General features: G+C 35.9%; 1 protein-coding gene, 1 long non-coding RNA gene and 1 pseudogene across 3 annotated transcripts in view; 2 read left to right on the top strand and 1 right to left on the bottom strand.

Moving 5' to 3' along the window:
- The window catches only part of LOC141815829 (protein HIRA), a 28,217-nt gene extending 16,193 nt beyond the window's left edge, over nt 1-12,024 (bottom strand). The window contains exons 1-6 of one of the 2 annotated variants that reach the window (XM_074703703.1): nt 11,703-12,024; nt 10,815-11,090; nt 10,437-10,688; nt 10,221-10,329; nt 9,932-10,118; nt 8,784-9,843 (exon numbers count right to left, since the gene is read on the bottom strand). In XM_074703703.1, the coding sequence (XP_074559804.1) occupies nt 8,784-9,843; nt 9,932-10,118; nt 10,221-10,329; nt 10,437-10,688; nt 10,815-11,090; nt 11,703-11,810 (1,992 nt within the window). In that variant the 5' untranslated portion in view covers nt 11,811-12,024. Of the gene's footprint in view, nt 1-8,783; nt 9,844-9,931; nt 10,330-10,436; nt 10,689-10,814; nt 11,091-11,702 lie in introns of both variants that reach the window. The other variant, XM_074703702.1, reaches the window with a different exon arrangement.
- A 2,605-nt stretch (nt 12,025-14,629) lies between these two features.
- Nucleotides 14,630-15,243, top strand: LOC141815830 (RING-H2 finger protein ATL3-like; annotated as a pseudogene).
- Nucleotides 15,244-18,231: 2,988 nt separating this feature from the next.
- On the top strand, nt 18,232-19,336 carry LOC141815828 (uncharacterized). Its single transcript, XR_012600615.1, has 3 exons — nt 18,232-18,270; nt 18,326-18,391; nt 19,273-19,336. It is a non-coding gene; the product is annotated as an uncharacterized LOC141815828 (long non-coding RNA).
- The last annotated feature ends 634 nt before the right edge of the window (nt 19,337-19,970 follow it).

The raw sequence follows: 19,970 nt of genomic DNA, 5'->3' as shown, positions 1-19,970 counted from the left end.
TAGTTTTTTCAGAAAAGTCTAGGAGATTTATTAGGATAATTAAGGTTTTTTGTTAAAAATTTGTGTTATTTTATTAAGAATAAGTTATGTTATCAATCTATAAAAGGGGACAAGATACTGTGTATTAGATGAGCTTTGAATTAATAAAATTTTCAATTTCCAACATGGTATCAAAGTGTTAGGCTTAGTTTTGGATTCCCTTCTTCCAACCTGCATCACCTTCGTCAATGTTTTCTTTTTTTCGTGTTTGCTTTGTTTTCTAAAGACAAAAATTATTTATTATTACTCATGTTCCATTTACCAAACTTTCATAGTTGAATTCCATTCCCTAATCTTCATCATTGATAGTTTATCTTTGTTGCTCGACCTTATTGCTGATTTTCCTTATTTTCCACCATTTTTTTTCATTTTACAAACATATGTTACAAGACAGTCAGAAGAGGCCGTTCAATCTCAACAATATGGAGAATTGTAAAATATCTAAGTTGCCAATAAATTGAATGGAAAAAATCTATCTGATGTGGTCCCAACGTGTTCATGGTCCCAACTTGTTCATACTATGCTTAAAGGAAAGCGAAAGCTAACTCATCTTACTGGCACAAGGCCAAAACTAGGATATCCTTAGTTTGACGCATGGAATGAAGAAGATTCAATGATTATAGTGTGATTTGGAATTCAATGGCTCTTGAATAGTGACATGTATATGTTCTGGACTAATGCAAAGGACATTTAGGACAAACATATTCAAAAGAAAGAGATACAGCTTAAGTATTGAGATGAAGGTGAAACACAAGGCTGCTAAACAAGGCAGTAAACTTATGGCAATAACTAGATCATTGTAAGGTAATCAAAACCAAATGTTTGAAAATGTTGCTCTAAAGAACTTCATTGAGCAACATTGAGTTTATGATTTTCTTGTAGATTCAAACTTTAATCAAGTGAGAATCTAAGTTGTTGATAAGCAGGAAGTTCCAAGCTTTAATAAAGTGGTAGTACTGGTTCAAGGGGAGGAGAGCAAAAGAGGACTTATGCTTGAATCACAAAGCACAAAAAGCTCTGCTAGGTAGCTAGTGGTGGAAATAATTCAACCACAAATTCAGAAAAGCGGTGTTAGAAGCTTCATGGAAACCCACCCAACCAAGAGTGGGACATGAAAGAGAACACAAAAACAAGATCAATGGTCAAATGCATATGGTGAAGCAATACCAAAGGAATCAGGTGGACTTAACCAAGAAGAGGTAGAGGGACTGAGATCCTTAATTGGTAGCTTTAACAAGCCTTCATGTACCATTTCATTGGTGTACTTAGGTATGTTTCTATCCTCTATCAGATTAAATGTCTCATGTACAACCTTTTTCGACTTTTGGATCATGGATTCAAGAGCTACTATTGTATGACCTATTCACCATGTGTTTTTTCCATGTTCTCCGTATGTCCAATAATAGGAAAATAGCCATAGCTAATGGTTCTTTAACTGTTGATGTAGGTGTACGAGATATTAAAATAAGTCCATCATTAATCTTAAAAATATTCTTATAAACTTTATCCTTATCCAAAAGCTAACTCAAGATTTATGTTGCAATGTGATTTTTATCATAGTTATTGTGTATTTCAGGACAAGGATTCGAGGCAGATGATTGAACATGCTAAAGAACAGATAAACTTTACTATCTTGAAACCTTGGATCAATCAAACATTACCAAAAACAAGTTATCTTCCTCTTTAGTTTTAGAACTTTATTTGTCTAATAATAATAAGGCTTGGCATCACCACCACCAATTTGGACATCCATCATTTAGAATCATTAAAATTTTACTTCCATCTTTATTCCAAAGTATATATATCGAGAGTTTCCATTATGAAATATTAAGACTTGTTAATCACAAATGTATGTCTTTTCCATTAAGTGATAAAAAAAGCTCTTTTTAATCTCATTCACAATGACATTTTGAGATCCACTAATGATTCGTGGGCAAAATAGTTTGTCTTCATTAATGATTGTAGTAGTATTTTCTTTTTTACTTCTGATGTTAATATGTCCTCCCAATTTTTTGTTCCATGATTAATATTAACTTAGAGTTACTATCAAAAAGTTTAGAACATGATAGGGATTAATTCAATCAAATCCTAACTCTTTACTTCAAAAAGAAGGGATAATACATGAGTCATCTTGTGTCAATACATTACAATAAAACGGAATCATACAACAACAACAACAACAATCATACCACCTTAAACGTGTCTCACGGAGTTTTCCCTCAATAGATGCAACTCCAACTTTCTCTCTAATGCTCTCATTTCTTATTCTGTCCATCTTCGTATGTCCACACATCCATCTTAACATCTTCATCTCCGCAACTCTCATCTTTTGCTCATGTGCTCGAGTCATAGCCCAACATTCAGCGCCATATAACATGGCAGGTCTAATTGCCGTTTTATAGAACTTTCCTTTAAGTTTTAGAGGCACTTTACGATCACATAAAACACCTGATGCTCTCCTCCACTTCAACCATCCTGTTTGTATTCTATGTAAGACATCTCTCTCAATCCCTCCATCGGCTTGCAAAAATGATCCTAAATATTTAAAACTCTCAGTTCCAAACAACTCATCATCTCCTATTTTAATACTTGTCTCATTACGTTCAATATTGCTAAACTTAAATTCCATATATTCTGTCTTTACTCTACTAAGCCTAAAACATTTCTCTTCTAGTGTTTCTCGCCAAGATTCTAATTTAAAAAGAAAATTTATCATCTCCTAGAGTTAACCCAAGCCCTTTTATTTAAAAAAAATGTGCTTAAATCTTTTTGGGGAAGCAGTTTTTTCAGCCATTCATCTTATAAATCATTTACCTTCGAAAATCTTAGGGTTTAAGAGTCCAATGGAAGCATTCTCAACCATTTTATCTAAACATATACGCTACAAATAATTTTATCCCTGCAATATTTGAATATCATTTGTTCATGTGATAGAGGACCTAAGAGCATTAAAGGTGTATTTGTAGGTTATTCCTTGACTCAGAAAGGGTAAAAATTATCCTGCATTAAAAAAGTTCTATGTGTTGACAAGATTATTTTCAATGAACAAATGTCTACTTCACCACACCTTATGTTTAAGAGGAGAATTCCTACTGAAAGACAAGAATGAAAATCTCTTACTCAATCTGTCATTACTTCCAATGTCTTAAGTCAATATCTGAGTCCATACTAAATCATGTGTGTTTGGACTTATGTCAAATTGTGTGTCAGAATCTATGTCAAGTCCTATGTCTAACTTGTGCATCAAAATCTTGACTCTATCATTGAGAATCACTTGACAAGGCATATTTAAGGAAGACGATAATTGTCCCTAAACTAACGCAAGTCGAAGAATATAAGCCAGATCCTGAAAATGAGATAACAATTTCTAATTCTTCATTAGAAGTTAAAACTGAATCTCATATAGGTAAGGAGGACCTAAGCCTCATCGTTGTTAGGAAAGGAAGTATAGAGCATACAAAATGACCTTTATATCCTCATAGAAACTTCCTATCTTTTAAACACTTATCATCATCACATAAAGTCTTCTTGTTTAACCACCATTGTCATCTCTACCACCTTATCTAAGACATTATCTAATGAGAAATAAAAACAAACCATGAATGAAGAAATAAATACATTAGAGAATAATCAAACGTGCAGATTGGTGAAGTTGCCAATAAGAAAAAAAAAATTATATTTTGCAAATGGGTCTATACAGTGAATATAAAGTGAATGAATCAATAAAAAGAAAGATACAAGGCAATACTAGTAGCTAAGGGTTATGTTCAAACCTATGACTCATTGTCTAAAAACTTCTGCTCCAATTGCAAAAATGAAAACTATTAGGGTCATACTATCTTTGTAGCTAATTATAGTTGGGAATTACAATAATATAATGTCAAGAATGGATTTTTGCACAGAGAGCAAGAAATTTATATAAAGGTCTCACTAAGATAAGGAAATAATTTGGATGCTCATATTGTATGTAAATTGAAAAAAGTCTTATATGGACTTAAGCAACACCACAGGCATGGTTTGGCAGATTTATGAGAATTATAATTGCCATAGGGTAGCAAGGAGATTACATTGTTTATTGATCAATCTTCTTCGGGGGAAGTAACAACGCTCTTAGTGTAGGGAGAATCACAATGGTCACACTCTCAGTGCATGTTGATGATATAATAGTAATGATGACAAGGAGAGACAATTTAGCGCTTGGTGAAGGAGTTTAAAATCACGGTATTAGGAAGGATGAAATTTCTTAGGTGACTCACTCTGAACAAGCTCTCCTTAAAGAAATAAGCAAGACAGCATTGCTAGCTATCGTATGCTCCAACAATGTCTAATATAACAACAACAACCAAGTTTTATCCCACTATGTGGGGTCGGCTATATGAATCCTTCTACACCATTAAACTCTATCCCCTACTATATTATCATCCATACTAAAATAATTTTTATCTTGTTTTATTTTTGCTGGTTAAGTCTTTTTGGTCTTCTTTTTCCTCGTTTGATATGTGTATTTGTCATAATTTCACATTGCCCAACTAAAACATTTATTGGTCGTCTAAGTACATGTGTGTACCATCTTAAACGTGTCTCTCGAAGTTTTCCCTCAATAGATGTAACTTTGATCTTCTCTCTAATGCTCTTATTTCTTATTCTAACAATCATCGTATGTCCACACATCCATCTTAACATCCTCATTTCTACAACTCTCATCTTCTACTCATGTACTCAAGTCATAGTCTAATATTCAACGTCATATAACATAACAAGTTTAACCGCCGTTTTATAAAACTTCCCTTTAAATTTTAGAGGTATTTTACGATCATATAAAACACCCGACACTCTCCTCCATTTCAACCAACATACTTGTATTCTATGTAAGACATCTCTATCAATCCCTCAATCGTCTTATAAAAATGATCATAAATACCTAAAGCTCTCAGTTACAGGCAACTCATTATCTCCTATCTTAAAAATTGTCTCATTACGTCTAAAATTACTAAACTTAAGTTTCATATACTCTGTTTTTACTCTACTAAGCATAAACCTTTCATTTCCAGTGTTTTTCGCCAAAATTCTAATTTAGCATTTACCCCTTCATGTTCTTATCTACCAAAATAATATCATCTACAAATAATATACACCACGATACTGTATCTTGAATGTGTCCAGTGAGTTCGTCCATGATTCATGTAAAAAGATAAAGACTTAGAGTTGATCCTTTAGTTGATCCTTAATGTAACCCTATCTTTATTAGAAGTGCTTCAGTTAATCCGTCTAAAGTCTCCACTTTGGTGATTACATCCTTAATTAGTTCAATATATATTACACTAATACCTCTCTTTTCTAAAAATCTCCGTATAATTTCTCTTGAGACTCTATTATAAATTTTTTCCAAGTCAATAAATATCATGTATAGATTTTGCTATTTCTCCGAACACTTTTCAATTAGTTGTCTGAGAAGATGTATAGCTTCTATTATTGATCTTCCAGGCATGAACCGAAATTGATTTTCAATCATCGTGGTCTCCGTAATCATTTTTCTATTATTCTTTCTTGAAGTTTCATAATATGACTCATTAATTTAATACCCTCATAGTTTACACAATTTTATGTGTCTCCCTTATTCTTATATAAGGGTACTAAACTATTTACCCTATATTGATCAGGTATTTTTTTTATTTTCAGTATCATGTTAAATAATTTTTTAAGTCATTCAATATTTTGTTTCCTTAGATATTTCCATACCTCTATCGAAATATCATTTGGTCCAATGTCTTTTCCATTTTGCATCCCAATTAAAATTTATTCTACTTCTAAAGTTTGAATTCTAGGATAAAAATTTAAATTTTTATATTCATTTGACCTACTTAAATTACCTAAGTTGATAACATAAACCTTTATTAAAAAGTTGATGAAAATATTTTTTCCACCGCTCTTTTATTTCTCCATCATTTACTAGTACCCTATTGCATTCATCTTTAATACATCTTATTTGGATACGATCTTTTAGCTTCCTCTCTCTCACTTTAGTTATTCTATAAATGTCTCTTTCCCCTTCTTTTATATCCAATTTTTGATATAACTGTTCAAAAATTTCATTCTTAACTTCATTCACTGCTTTCTTAACCTCTTTCTTGGCTCTTATATATTTTTTTAAGTTTTTCTCGTCTTACAAACATATAATTCTTTATAGGATGTTCGTTTTTCCTTCAATTTCTCTTGTACTTTCTCATTCTACCACCAAGATTCCTTACTTGGTGGTACATGCTCCTTTGAGTCACCGAGTACACTCTTGGCTACTATTTTCAATTTTGATATCATCTTATACCATATCATATTAGAGTTTTGTATATTTCACCTAATACTTGTTCTCCTACCTTCTACTTAAATATATTTTATTTCCCATCCTTTAATTTCAACCACTTAATTCTAAGAGTCATCTATATTTTTCTTCTATTGATACTATACTTTAGGCGTATATCCAATACTACTAACTTATGTTGGGTAGTTAAGCTTTCTCTAAGAATGACCTTGCAATCTTTATAAATCTTTCTATCCCTTTTCCTAATCATAAAAATCATAAAAAAGTCAATTTGCGATTTATTATTCTCACTTTTAAACGTGATTAAACGTTCTTCTCTTTCTTAAAAAATGTATTAGAGCATCTCCTATTAAAATCATTTCATTTGACGGAATATTTTGTAATATTTCATCTAGGTCATCCGAAAACCTTGATTTGGTATCTTCATTTAATCCTGCTTGAGATGCATATATACTAATTACGTTCAATTTTTTTCTCCACTACTATCTTAAGAGCTATAATTCTATCCCCTTTCTAACTACTCTTACAACTTCATCCTTTAACAAACTATGTACAACAATACTCACTCCATTTCTTGTTTACTCTTTTCTATGCATCATAATTTAAAATCCAAGTTCTCTATTATCTTTGCCTTCTCACCTACTTATTTTTTCTCTTGTACACACAAAATATTAATTCTTCTTCTAATCATCGTATCTACTACCTCCATTGCTTTACCAGTGAGGGTTCCTATGTTCCATGTTTCAAATCTTAGACTATTAATTTTCCTATAATATTTATTCTTATCCAACCTATGGTGAAAAAACTTTTGCTTATTTAACACTACACCTAAGTTATCACGAAGATATATTGATCTTTGCCAATACGTTACAATCGGGCCTTGCAACGCGAACTCTTGCATATTTATCACTACACACAAGTTCTAGAGATGTAGCAGTCCTTGCCGAAACGTTACAGTCGGATCCTGCAACGCGAACTCCGCCTATAACAAATAACCCGTCATAGCCCATCCCAAGCCCGGATAAAGGAGGGTTACATTAGGTCGTCGGTCAGCGTCAAATTAAGGCAAATATCAATGTCTAATAAGAAGAGTTATTTATTTATGTCTCATACACAACTAGACATAGCATACATAGAGGTTGCTCAATTCATGCATAACCCAAAAAAATTCATTTGCAAGCAACTCATCGAGTATTACAGTATCTCAAAGAAAGGGTATTTTGTTTAAAAGAAATGGAAGATTAGTGTTAAAGGCATATATGGATGTTGATTATATTGGGCCAGTTGTTGCAATAGTTGACAAAAGGTAACCTTTTTAGAAATAACGTCGTGACATAGAGCAAGAAACAACATCTGATAGTGTAATCTAGTGTAGAGGTAGAATTCTAAGTAATAGCTTAAGGTGTGTGTAAACTACTTTTGTTTACAAATCATCTTAGAATAAATAAAGATCAAGTGGGATGACTCAATGAGACTATTGTAATAATAAATTTGCAATTAGCATAGTTCACAATCCCATACAACAAGATCAAACGAAAGAGATACTTCATCAAAGAGAAACTAGAGAGCAAATTATTTATACGCCTTATATATCTAGGCAATTTGTAGATATTCTGACTAAAGGATTAAGTAGTTCAATATTCTAAAATATTGTATCTAAGCTAGGAATGATAAGTATCTCTATTCACTAGCTTGAAGGGAACTATCGAGAAACATGATTTTGTAGCTAGGGGTGTAAAGGAGTCAAGCCAAATTTAGTTGCGTTGAAGCTTGTTTATTTACTTACGAGCTTGTTTAAGCTTATTTATTAAAAATCTTATCAAGCATAACTAATAACTTTGTTGTCTTTATAAAACTATGTTACACTTTTATCTAATTCTTGAAAATTATATTATTTTATTATTTTTAACATATTATAAATTATTTAAATTATACAAAGTTATAAATTACATGTATTTAAATAAAAAAATTAAGACGTAAAATACAATTAAATTTCCCACAAGTTAATAAATAAATTTATTTATAAATTATTCATGAACATTAACGAACCAAACTTACTAGTGTTCAAGTTTGTTTATTTTTATATTGTTTTCCTATTGAACGAACATAAACAAGTTTTATCTAATTGAACACCAAGCTTGTTGACGAACATCTAAATCGTTTATGGGATCATTAACCAACTAATTTCTAATCATGAATATCCCTAAAAATTAGACCAAAAATATTCCATGATTTATTGGATCATGATTCCATAAATTATGGAATATAATAGAGTAGCTAGTTTCCGTAAAAGGTTTAGTTTTTTAGAAAAAACTGTCAAAAAAATTATTTTACGAATAATAAGTCATGTTATCAATTTATCAAAGGGGGTTAGAATCCCATATATTGGATTGGTTTTGAGTTCATATAAAAGTGATTTTTGGTGTACCTGTAGGCAGCCATCATCACAGCCAACAGCCCAAAAATTGGCATTTCCAGCTAAAACAGTTACTTTTCCAGATATGCGATCAGACCACAGAGTTTCAGATCCTTTTGTGCAACATATTTCAGTTTCTTTAGTGGAAAATGCATTACCAACACCAATCACGTCATGGGCAGAACGCTCAATAGGCTTTGCTTCCAAGCAGATTGGTAAACTGTCTTCAGTATTTTTCTTATTAAATACTCGAATTGAGAGAGAATTGCAGGTTGATAGAGAACTTGGCATGCCTATACACCCTATATGTTCTACATTAGCCCTTCCATCAGTGCTTGTCAGAGCTGGTGTTTTCTCAATAAGAAGACTTTCAGTGATGTTAGCTCTTGCAGTGATTCCAGAACGCTCCTTAGATCCACAGTTGTTAAACTTGTCAGAATAGCTGTGTGTCTCATAGCTTCCACTAAATGGTCGCTTTAGGGAAGCATCTTTTACCCCACCATCAGCAACAGCATTTCGATTGTCCTTTGTTTGGTCCAAGGCCAAGGGAGAGAATTCTGCTAGTTGAGAATGAGCTGCAGACTGATTTTCCTGGTGTGCCGGAACTCCAACTGCTTCTGGTATAATTCGTTTTCGGCCATCGGGACGGCGATACTCTCTTTGTTTTGGAGGGCTTGATAACTGGGCAGATGTAATAGTATTTGAGCCATCGTTTATAGCCCCTCCATTTTTTCTACCATCTCCAGTCTGGGCATCAGTACTCTTGTGAACTGGTTGGCTAATAATTGGATTTACTGGATCAGTGGAAGCTTTTCCAGATATCTGATTTTTCTCAACTGTGGATGCTACTTTTTTGCTTGCTGTTTGCTTAGCTGATACTGCTTCTAGCACCAACTGTGCAGCACTTTCTGCTAAGTTTGCTTGCCTTCCTCTGACATCTCCATACCGACTTCTCTTTATTTCATCCAGCTCAGTATCATTTAACCTGTGTCCTAGCTCCTTCACTTCAAAATGAAAGGAGGCTACTGTGCCATCCAAAGAGCAAGCGAAGAGAGCATAGCCATCTGGGCTCCTGCCAGCAAAGAGATAGAAATTAGGTTGACTATGAAGCAGACATGAAGAGACAAAATGGCAAGCTTGTGTAAAAAAAAGCCTATTACCATGATAAGTCAACAACGCTTTGTGTAAAGAAGTGTTTAGCAACAAATAAAGGGCGGGCACTTGCCGTCGTCCACACAGTTATAGTGCGGTCCTGACTTCCAATTGCAATAACGTTATACGGTTGGAGCTCTCTTGATGCAGCCTTAGAAGCTCCATTAGTCCATCCAGCAGGTGCAGAGTTTGCTTCTTGGGAATTAGAAAATTGTTTCCGGAACATGGAATGGTTAAACTTTACCACAATAACAGGGGCGTTATGACCCAGGAAATCAAAGGTAGCAGACCATTCACCTCTTTCTAGAACAGGGGCTGAATGCCTAGGTTTCTGAAAGCCATGAGTAGTAGTGATGAAATGGCCACACGGTGACCACCCAAGGCGCCTGAAAAATGTAGAACCAAGCTGGAAAGAGAAAAGGTATTATAAATAGACTAGTGAAGGATGACATCTTTACTAACACATAGATAGGTTTGTGAAAAAAGTTGCAATAACTAGAGACCATTACGCACCGACTTTGACCAGTGGCCTTCTGTCTTATGTGCCAAGCTCCAATCACTAGTTCTCCATATTATTACAGTTTTGTCATCTGACTGGCTAGCTATGAAAGAACCAATAGGATCCCAAGTAACCCCTTTGACTAAGCTGGAATGCCCTCTTAGTACAGCAGTGCAGATGCCAGTGGTAACGCTCCAAATGTGAATGGTATTATCCAAGCTACCACTAGCTAGCGTTGAGTCATCTGGAGACCAATTGAGATCTACCTATTTTAAGCATAATAGAAAACTCCATTAGACAAGCATGATCAAAACTAAATAAACACAAATGTATAACATATTGGTATTCATAACATCAAAAATTGAGATCTCAAGGGAAAACTTTCTAATTACCACATCTGCAGTATGGCCTCTCAATGTCATAGTAACTTTCCAGTTTTCTACATCTGGTGGCTCTCCACTGCCAAATTCAGTTGTACCAGATCCAGGCTTTTTCTCATGAATAAGAATTACCTGATCATCAGATCCAGAGGCAAGGAGCCTACCATGCTTAGCCCACCTGACACAATTAACTGATCCAAAGTGGTCCCGCAGTGTAGCCAGAACTTTAGGAACTGAAGAATCATTTTCGGTGTCCGCCTCTACTGATTTCATGTTCCATATTCGAACCTTCATGAAAACCAGGAGCAAATTAAAACCAATGTCCATTGATGTAACAAAGATTGGTGTAGAAAGTCAAATCAAAAAACTGCTAGTTGCGATCGTGTTAAGTGATATAAATCTTTGGCCACGAACTGCCTACCTATCCGTCCTAATACTTGTATAATTCTACATCAAAATTTAACTTAAACACAACCTCATCTACCCAAACACTAAGGGAAAAAAAAAGATTAGAAGAAGACAACAGCAAGAAACACCACACCACCAGGACAATATATACAGTGTAAACTTCAAGCTGTTTCAAATTACATTCCTGGAGTGAAAAAAATATATATAAATTTAAAACTGTCCATGGTAATAAAGCATTCGCAAATAAGACTATGTACAAAGTAGCCAAACCACTGTAACTGGAGAATGCGAGCTCTCGCAGTGTACGCAAAAGTCGAAGTCAAACAGGTGTAACAAATCACGTCAATACTAGTTAGCTACGTACACGAAGACGAGGATAGAGATACTAAATCAACTTGAAGTCGTAATGGGGTGGTAAAAAGGAAAGGCATGCTTAGTAGAGATCGCTAAAAGATTAGAAGAAAATAAAAGCGTTGAGAAACAAAATCTCACCTTGTGATCACCTCCACCAGTTGCAAACCTGAGACCGCCGGCTTGGATATCAATGGAGAATATCTGCATCCCCTCATGTCTAACCCAGCTAGGCTTCTCCGTGATCATCGTCTTCGACCTAATGCGAGTTCCGCGAGTTCCCCCAAACCCTAATGCGAGTTCAAAAGACCCAGAGAGAAAAGGGCGAGAAATCGGTGGGAAAGCAACTTCGAAACCCTAGAAGTGACGGAGAAGATTTAAGAGTGCTTGCAAGTGACTATGGATCTAATTTGTCAAGAGGACAAAGAAAACAGTGGTGAAAATCAATAAATCGCCGGAGGGAGCTTATGCACATTCCTCTTTGGATAATATTTATTGATATGGTATTAGATTTAATCAATTGATTGATATCATCGCATTAAATAAAAATTAAAAAATATTTTTTAAATTTGAAAATAATATGTGAAGAAAATTAAAAGTAATTTAATTAAATTGGATAAATCGATTGAATTTAAAATTTTAATTTAATTATTTTAAAATTTTAATTTTTTTTAAATTAATTAATTTAGTTCGATTTTGATTTTAAAATTTCTTATTGAGTTAAACATCAATTAATCGAAATAAAAAAAATAATTTATAAATTCTTAGATAAGTAAATTTATAAATACCTAACTAATTAGTAAATTTTTTATAATATTTAAAAATTTTAATTATTTCGGTTAACTAGATTGAAAATCGAATTAATCAATATTTTATCAGTTCGATTTGTTTGATTTTTATTTAAAAATTCGATCGGTTCAGTTAGTTAAAAAAAATCAGTTCGGTTTAATTTTAATTATTTCGATTTGATTCGATTTAGTTTTAATCGAATACTCTTCTATAAAAAGTGGAATTTGTCATCTCAGTGGTTTTACATGGTCGGTCCTATGACCATCTATGAAGAGTTAAATCAAGAAACTATAATTGATCACGAGAAAAGAAAATGGAAGTTTAATCGAATACTCAGTCTAAAAAAATGGCTTTAAAATTGATTTGTTGGAGTTATTAAAAGACAAGAAATATTACAGTTTAAAATTGAAAGTGATTTAATATGTTTTATTATTAGATGAGTAAAACAAAAAAATAATACTTTAATAAGTAATAATTTAATTATTTTGAATATTATTAATGATAGTGTTGCATAAAGTTTGATAAATGGATTAGATGTATATGTAATTGATTTTAAATAACTGGGTTGATATGATAATGATGATAAATTTAGGTGAGGAAGATTTTGTTTTATTTTCTATTAAATGGTTAGAAATTAGTAGAGAAGCCCATCTATCCAATTCAATCTTAATTAATATTAATTAAAAGTGATAATGAGGTTACATCATTTTCATATCCATGCAAGAGAATTATTGATGCAGAGAGTACCAAATAATCGAACTTAGTTTTGATAATGATAAAGGATCAAAGTTAAATTTATTTGTGATCTAACAAAGCTTGATTAAATGTACAAGTAGCACAATTAGGAAAGTTCTCACTATAGGTTAGCAAGAAAAAGATCTAACTGGAGGTCAAACAAGGTAAAATCCTAACTAAAAGTTAGACAAGGAAATCTTAGCAGATCAAGAACACTAGGTACGATGGACTTAATGGCATCAGAGAGGAATAAAGATCAAGTTGGATAAGGACTAGAGGTCGAGTAATCAAAGGTTAAACAAGAAGCCCAAATAAGGTCTGGAGGCCCAAGGTTTAGCAAGGTAAACTCTTAGTGGAAGTGGTTCTTCCGAAAGAAAGAGCGAGTCCTCTTTACAAGAACATCCTTAGGCATCTTCGGACTAAGGGATTCATGTGAATTCTGAAATTGAGATCAAATAGTCAAGGATTGTCAAGCTCAACATTTGATATATTACTTTTTACTATGCTAATCACTGTTTTGCAAGATTAGTAAATCGATTGGTTGGATCAGTAGATCAAACGATCAGTAAATCGACCAGCCAGATTGGTAGATTGAATGTTGAGTTGTCCTGGTTGTTGACATGGCATATGACATGGACTAGATAACTGACATGGTAAAGGATAACTGTTGACTGGCTTACATGGCAGAACAAAATTATTGGGAAGCTAACATGGTGGTAGATGATCGGAGAATGGTCAGTTCGATAAATTAATTTAGGGGATCAGTAGACCGATCAGCTTGATCTAGATCCGAAGCCCAAGGTGATCGATATACTGATCAAAGGTATCATTGGAATGATCAAATCTTATAAAAGAAAGTCTCAACTGAGGCCTCAGGATCAACTCTCAAATGCTTCCATTCTCATCTCACTCCGAAAATACTACCACTACGTTGAGACATTGTTCTGATAACCATGCGCAAGCTTTGGATGATATTCATTGTTGGTATTCTTGCATTATTTCTATACTTGTATTTGTGCTTTGTTTTCAAAAGGAACAATAAATGTGTTACTGTTCCCGATCTTTGTAAAAGATGAATCTCTTTTTTGTTGGACTATTATTGGATTGTTCATCGAAAGTGGTCAAAGATCGCAGACTTTAGAGTTGCAGTCGTAGGTTGTGAACCAAGTAAAAATAAACTTATCTTTTGTGTGTTTTTGAGTTTTTTATTCTACTTTTTAATGCTTAACTCTAAAACAAAAAAGTTATTTTAAAAAATAAGTGAAAAAGTAACACACGTTATTCATCCCCTTCAGGGTGTTTTTTAATCATACAAAAATTGTGTAGACCTAAACTTGATAATTTTAATGAGAATTAATTAATATTAGAGGTGTTGAATCAAGTGATCATCTAATTAATCTATTTTTTGACATGTTAAATTCTCTTATGTCTTGTCTCGGCATAAGGTTAAGCATGATTGAATAGTTGCCTATTTAATTTCTCTAAAAATATATATATAATAATAATTAAAAATAAAAATATTTATAATAATTAAAAATAAAAATACCTCCTCTTCGGCCCCCTCCTCCTCGTCGTCAAAAACCCGCTGCTCGAAGCCCCGCCTCTTCTTCCTCCTCCGACGGGTGCTCCCCAAGTGCGGCCATGGGTTCCACCTCCAGTGTATCGACATGTGGTTCCACTGCCGCTGCGCCGTCGTTGCCGGCGAACCCTCCTCCCCGAGAACAGAGTCATCCAATCCGCCTCCGCCGGGGGCCACTCCGACGGCGTTTCCCACCAATGTGCTAATTTGGGGCGGCCAAGATCGGGTTAATGAAAGGGCTCTAGTGATCGAGATCCCGAGGAATGCCGCCGACGGCCTCGGGCTTCAAACCTCTCCGTTGCCGTCGAGCAGGGCGGCGCCGGAGGAGCTGAGGTCTCCGGTGTCAGCAACGTTCTGATCCCTGCGAAGACTCTGGAGCCAGGGGAGGAGGGCTGGCGCCGGCCCCTCTTCCTTCAGCCCGAGGGAGGTCGACGTCGAGCAGGGGCCGGCGGAGGAAATTCCTACGCCGCCGCCCAAGGCCCCTGCTCCGAAGCCATAACTCGTCGAAGATCTTGTTACAGATTCTTGATTCTTTGCGTGCACACAAGGAATGCTTAATAACTTTCAGCATTTCACCACGCTTCTGTTTCGAATTCTTCTTATCTCTATGAAGAATTCAGGTGGTTTAATGATTCGTTGTTCCAGAAAGTATATATTTGCTCTGTTTTATTAGCTCTTTTTTTTCCTCTACAGTATGATCTTGTCACTGATATTGTATGAATTAAAACTCCATAAACTTTCAACGCCCAAATCTTCCACCATTTCTGCACATGTATTTCGGGAACATTTCGCCAAAAATTTGACTTCAAGGTCACAAAATTTGCAAAGACAAAAATTAATAGTTCTCAGTAAAACTTAGCAAGCTTTGAGGAACAAGATTCTCATCACTTTTTCAAACTTCTCGTCCTTCAACATTACCTATTATTCATCGGAGAGACAACTTAGTTTGGTGCCATAAGTTTGGAGGAAAACTGTCTGATCACTGAGCAGTGATCTATTAGGGGGTTTGGTTTAAGCTTGTTGAACTGCTCTGGAGTTTGCGTTGCTGAAATGGTGCTAACAAATCCGGAGGGAAGGTTCAATAGGTGATAGCAAATCCATCAATTATTTCTCTTGCAATCAGTGAAATCCAATATAAACGATACTTTTGATCTCCATATTGAAGAGTTAAATACATTAAAAACATGTTACCATGACTTGCAATGATTGTGCAGTCAGAGTTCATTGGAGTCTCAAACAAAAGTTGGTCCCCGCAGTTATTTCTGTCCTCACAAGAAACAAGTTCATCAGACAACCAAATACTTAAATGTCATTTACTTTCTTGTTCAAAAGCTAAGATTGTTAAAGCTTATCTTGATACAATTTTTTCAGTGATTAAGATGATCTTCCAAGTGATCCATTAAGTTCATCAGGAAGCTGTGGATCTAAAGCTCTCTAATCTGCAAAAAGGAAGAAGATCTGCATCCTTTTTCTGATGAAGTTGGTCGATTGAACCGCGGTCCTTCATCCAGTCCTTCACAAACAATTTCTCCTTTCTCATTCCGTAGCTTCAACAATCAAACCGCCTTCATTTTCTTCTGAATCATCTTCACTTGACTCAAAATTCAATCGACGACAACTAGTAGAGTCACCCTCCATGATAATTCTTTAATCTTGAAAAAAAAAGAACCACAACTTGAATCACTTCAACTTGTACTCATAAATAATTAACAGCAACAATAAATTGTTCTGCAATCTGTCCGTGCTAATATTTGGTGGCCAAGGTATGTATCTAAAATGCAACTTGAATTACTTGCCTAACAAAAGCAAGAAAAGCAAAGGAGATAAATTAAATTCATAATTCTGATTATGTTAACAAAAGTTTGACAGAAAGAACCAATTGTTTTGCTATTGCTTGAACTTGTTCTTCTGGGAGACACTTATCATCCTCAAGAACCTCAAATAATTCTCCCTTAAAATACAAATTTTTACAACATAAATAGAACAGAAAATGGATTATTTGTATGAAAGACAATGTTGAAAATCCATACCTGTGCAAACTCAGTGACAACACAAAATACAAAATTTCTTGAGGGCGAAGAGGGTCGCTGTGAGCTTCGTCGAGGAAGAAGAGGCGGGGGCTTCGAGCAGCGCAGGTTTTTGGCGAGGAGGAGGAGGGGACCGACGAGGAGGAGGAGGGAGCGGGCGCCGGTCGAAGGAGGAGGAGGAAGAAGAGGCGGGGGCTTTTGGCGAGGAGGAGGGGGCCGACGAGGAGGAGGAGGGAGCGGGCGCTGGTCGGAGGAGGAAGAAGAGGAGGGGCTTCGAGCAGCGGGTTTTGACGAGGAGGAGGAGGAGGGGGCCGACGAGGAGGAGGAGGGAGTGGGCGCCGGTCGGAGGAGGAAGAAGAGGTGGGGCATCGAGCAATGGATTTTTGGCGAGGAGGAGGAGGGGGGCCGACGAGGAGGAGGGAGCGGGCGCCGGTCGGATGAGGAAGAAGAGGCGGGCGCCGGTCGGAGGGAGCGGGAGTGGGGTTTTGGGGAAAAATTTTGCTTGCAAATTTTTATCGTTTCCTTAGGATTCAGGGACTCAGAGGAGGGAGTTGGACTCAGAGGATTCGAACTGCGTCTCCGCGCGGCGGCTTCCTCCAAACCCGATTCCTTCCTCCAAGCCCTAACAGAGCACGCGATTCCTTCCTCCAAGCCCTAACCCGCCACTGCTCGCCATTCCTTCCTCCAAGCCGCCGCCCTCCACTGCACGATTCCTCCCAACCCTATTCCTCTCCTCGCTCGCCGCCTCTCTTCTCCCCGTGCCCGCCGCCTCTCTTCTCCCTAACCCCCAAAAATCGCGATCTATCCCTAACCCCCAAAAATCGCGCGACCCCCGTTTCCTCTCTCCGTTCTGCGAAGTCACCGCCGCCATCTAGGTCTTCAAAGCACACCGTCGGCTCTCTCGCCCTCGCCCACTGCAGCCGCGCCCTCTCCTAGCTCGGCCTCCACCTTCGCCAGCTGTGCCTCTATGCACTCAACTAGAAGCACACCGCCGATGCGTGAGTTCCGTCGCCCACCCTCTCGCCATCGCCCACTACAGCCGCGCCCTCTCCTAGCTCGGCCTCCACCTTCGCCAGCCGTGCCTCTATGCCTAGCAAAGTTCAGATTTCAGAAGAGTAAAGGGCACCGATGGAAGCCAACCGCCTGAAAGCACTAGAAAGGGCTGAACTCGTGCTCGTTCACACTCAAATGCATCTTGAATGCTTCTAGTAGAGTGTATTCGAAGCTCTCCACAGCATTAGCTTTGAATGTCCATTGCAATCTAGTTTGTATTGTTTGCTAAGCATCTCCACCTTGAATGTCCTAGCCCACCTCCCTCTCCTCCATGCACTTTTTCATACATTAATGTTTTTGCTTGATATTACAAATGTCAGAGGTTATCTGGCTGAATTCTGAAGTGTCTCTCATACACAATCTCTGCTATGTAGTCCTGTATTTCAATGTTTTGCTTCAAATGTAACATGCTATAAATTGCAGGTACTATACTGATCCATCTGGCACATTCTGGCAATACAATGCAAAAGTGATAGGATCTGGATATGAAGGAGCTGATAGTTCTCTTCAAGAGCAATACAACAAGGTAGCTACTTTGGTAATTTTAGATATAACTGGTTATGCAAGGCATAATTGTGTAGGACCTGTCCCTTCTGGAAGCTGAAACTATAGCTCTTTCCATCCTGAAACAAGTCATGGAAGAAAAGGTATATTTCTTGTGTTTTTTGTATATCTACCTGCTTTAGAAGATAGACTAAAGCATCCCTGTTTTCAAACCTGGATTGGGTTCTTTGAAACTCCTGGTCTATGGGTTATTACTTGTGTTTTTTTGGTACTTGTGGTTTATATAATCTATACTTTCACAAACTGTTAATATGGTTCAAATTTTAATCTCACATGTAGAGAACTAATTGTATTTGAATTTACACAAACGTGTTAATATTTGTAGCGATAAGATGCTCAGATTTTACATCTATAACAGATAAAATGTTAAATAGGTAGAAATCTGATTGTTCTAAAATATTGACCTTTCAACGAAAGATTTGTTCTAATTGTTTAGAAAACTTAATTCATGCATAAATGTTTATCATAATGAAGAGGAGTTTATCATAAATGTTGATCTTTATCAGGTACACATGTTGAGGAGATTATTAGGAGAGGAGTTTCTCTCCCAGAAGATAAAGTTTGTTTTAGTAAGGTCTGACAACAGATGATCAGCATAAATGACATGAACATCCTGTCTCATCTATTTATTAATTTTTATTAACTAATCTGTTTTCACATTATTACCTTCTATCAGTGTTTCTCCTCCTGAATTTTATTTTTCATTCACTTGAATTTGGATCATTGTCAGCTGTCAATGGTGGGAGTTATGATTGTTCCTTTTGCATTGTTTCATTGGACATAAATACAACTTAAGAGTTGCTTTACTTTGTCAAAATAAGTTCTATCAAATTTTTAAGCATTAGTCTTTGACACATTCGTTTATATATGCACACATTTTGATTCCTTCAGATAAAATGCATGCTCATCTCTGTATCATCTCAAACTTATTTTTGCATCATTTAACATGTTGGATGATCCACAGGTCAAGTGACAAACCATTCCATCATAATCTGGCAACTCTTTTGGAAGGGCAATTCCCTGGCCCTCTTGTTCTTCACAAGGATGAAGATCAAATTGACTGTGGAATTTGCTACGCTCGATATTTACCCATAGACGATGAACTTGGAGCTGACAGTGGAAGTGCTCCAGACTATACCTGTGACAATCCCAGTTGCAGAAAAGCCTTTCACTGTATATAGAATGCTTTCTTTTTGTTTTAGGACATTCGATGTTCTATTTGGAGACTGCTTGTATTGTTCAGAACCAGTTGCAGTGAAGGTTGCAGTGAAGGTTAACAACTGACACTTAAACAGGGATTTGACTAACCCATGATTATGTTATAGACTTGATACAGAGTGATATATCTAGAAAAAGCTTGTTTCAGATATCACTGCAATGTGTTCATTTAATCATGTTGTTCCCAAATGAATGTTTGTTCTTTCTTTGAAGGATGGCAACAAATGATCAATAGTCTGGTTTGGTTGCTTAAACAATCATGAACCAAATTCAACAAAGTCAACCTTAGCCAAGTCAAAAATTTTATACTACCCTTTTATTATCATACTAAACACATCTTTCAACCCCTCTAAATCGAAATACTCAAATGACTTCACAAACACATATCTTTTCTTAATATAAAATTGGGTGTGGTTTAATCTACCCTTTCTTTCTTGTTGCGTT

This window comes from Curcuma longa, unplaced genomic scaffold (assembly GCF_044706935.1).
Source record: "Curcuma longa cultivar G26 ecotype Majalengka, Jawa Barat unplaced genomic scaffold, ITB_CL_G26_1.1 contig_11139, whole genome shotgun sequence".
NCBI classification, from domain to species: domain Eukaryota; kingdom Viridiplantae; phylum Streptophyta; class Magnoliopsida; order Zingiberales; family Zingiberaceae; genus Curcuma; species Curcuma longa.
This window is presented reverse-complemented; position numbering and strand designations above follow the sequence as displayed.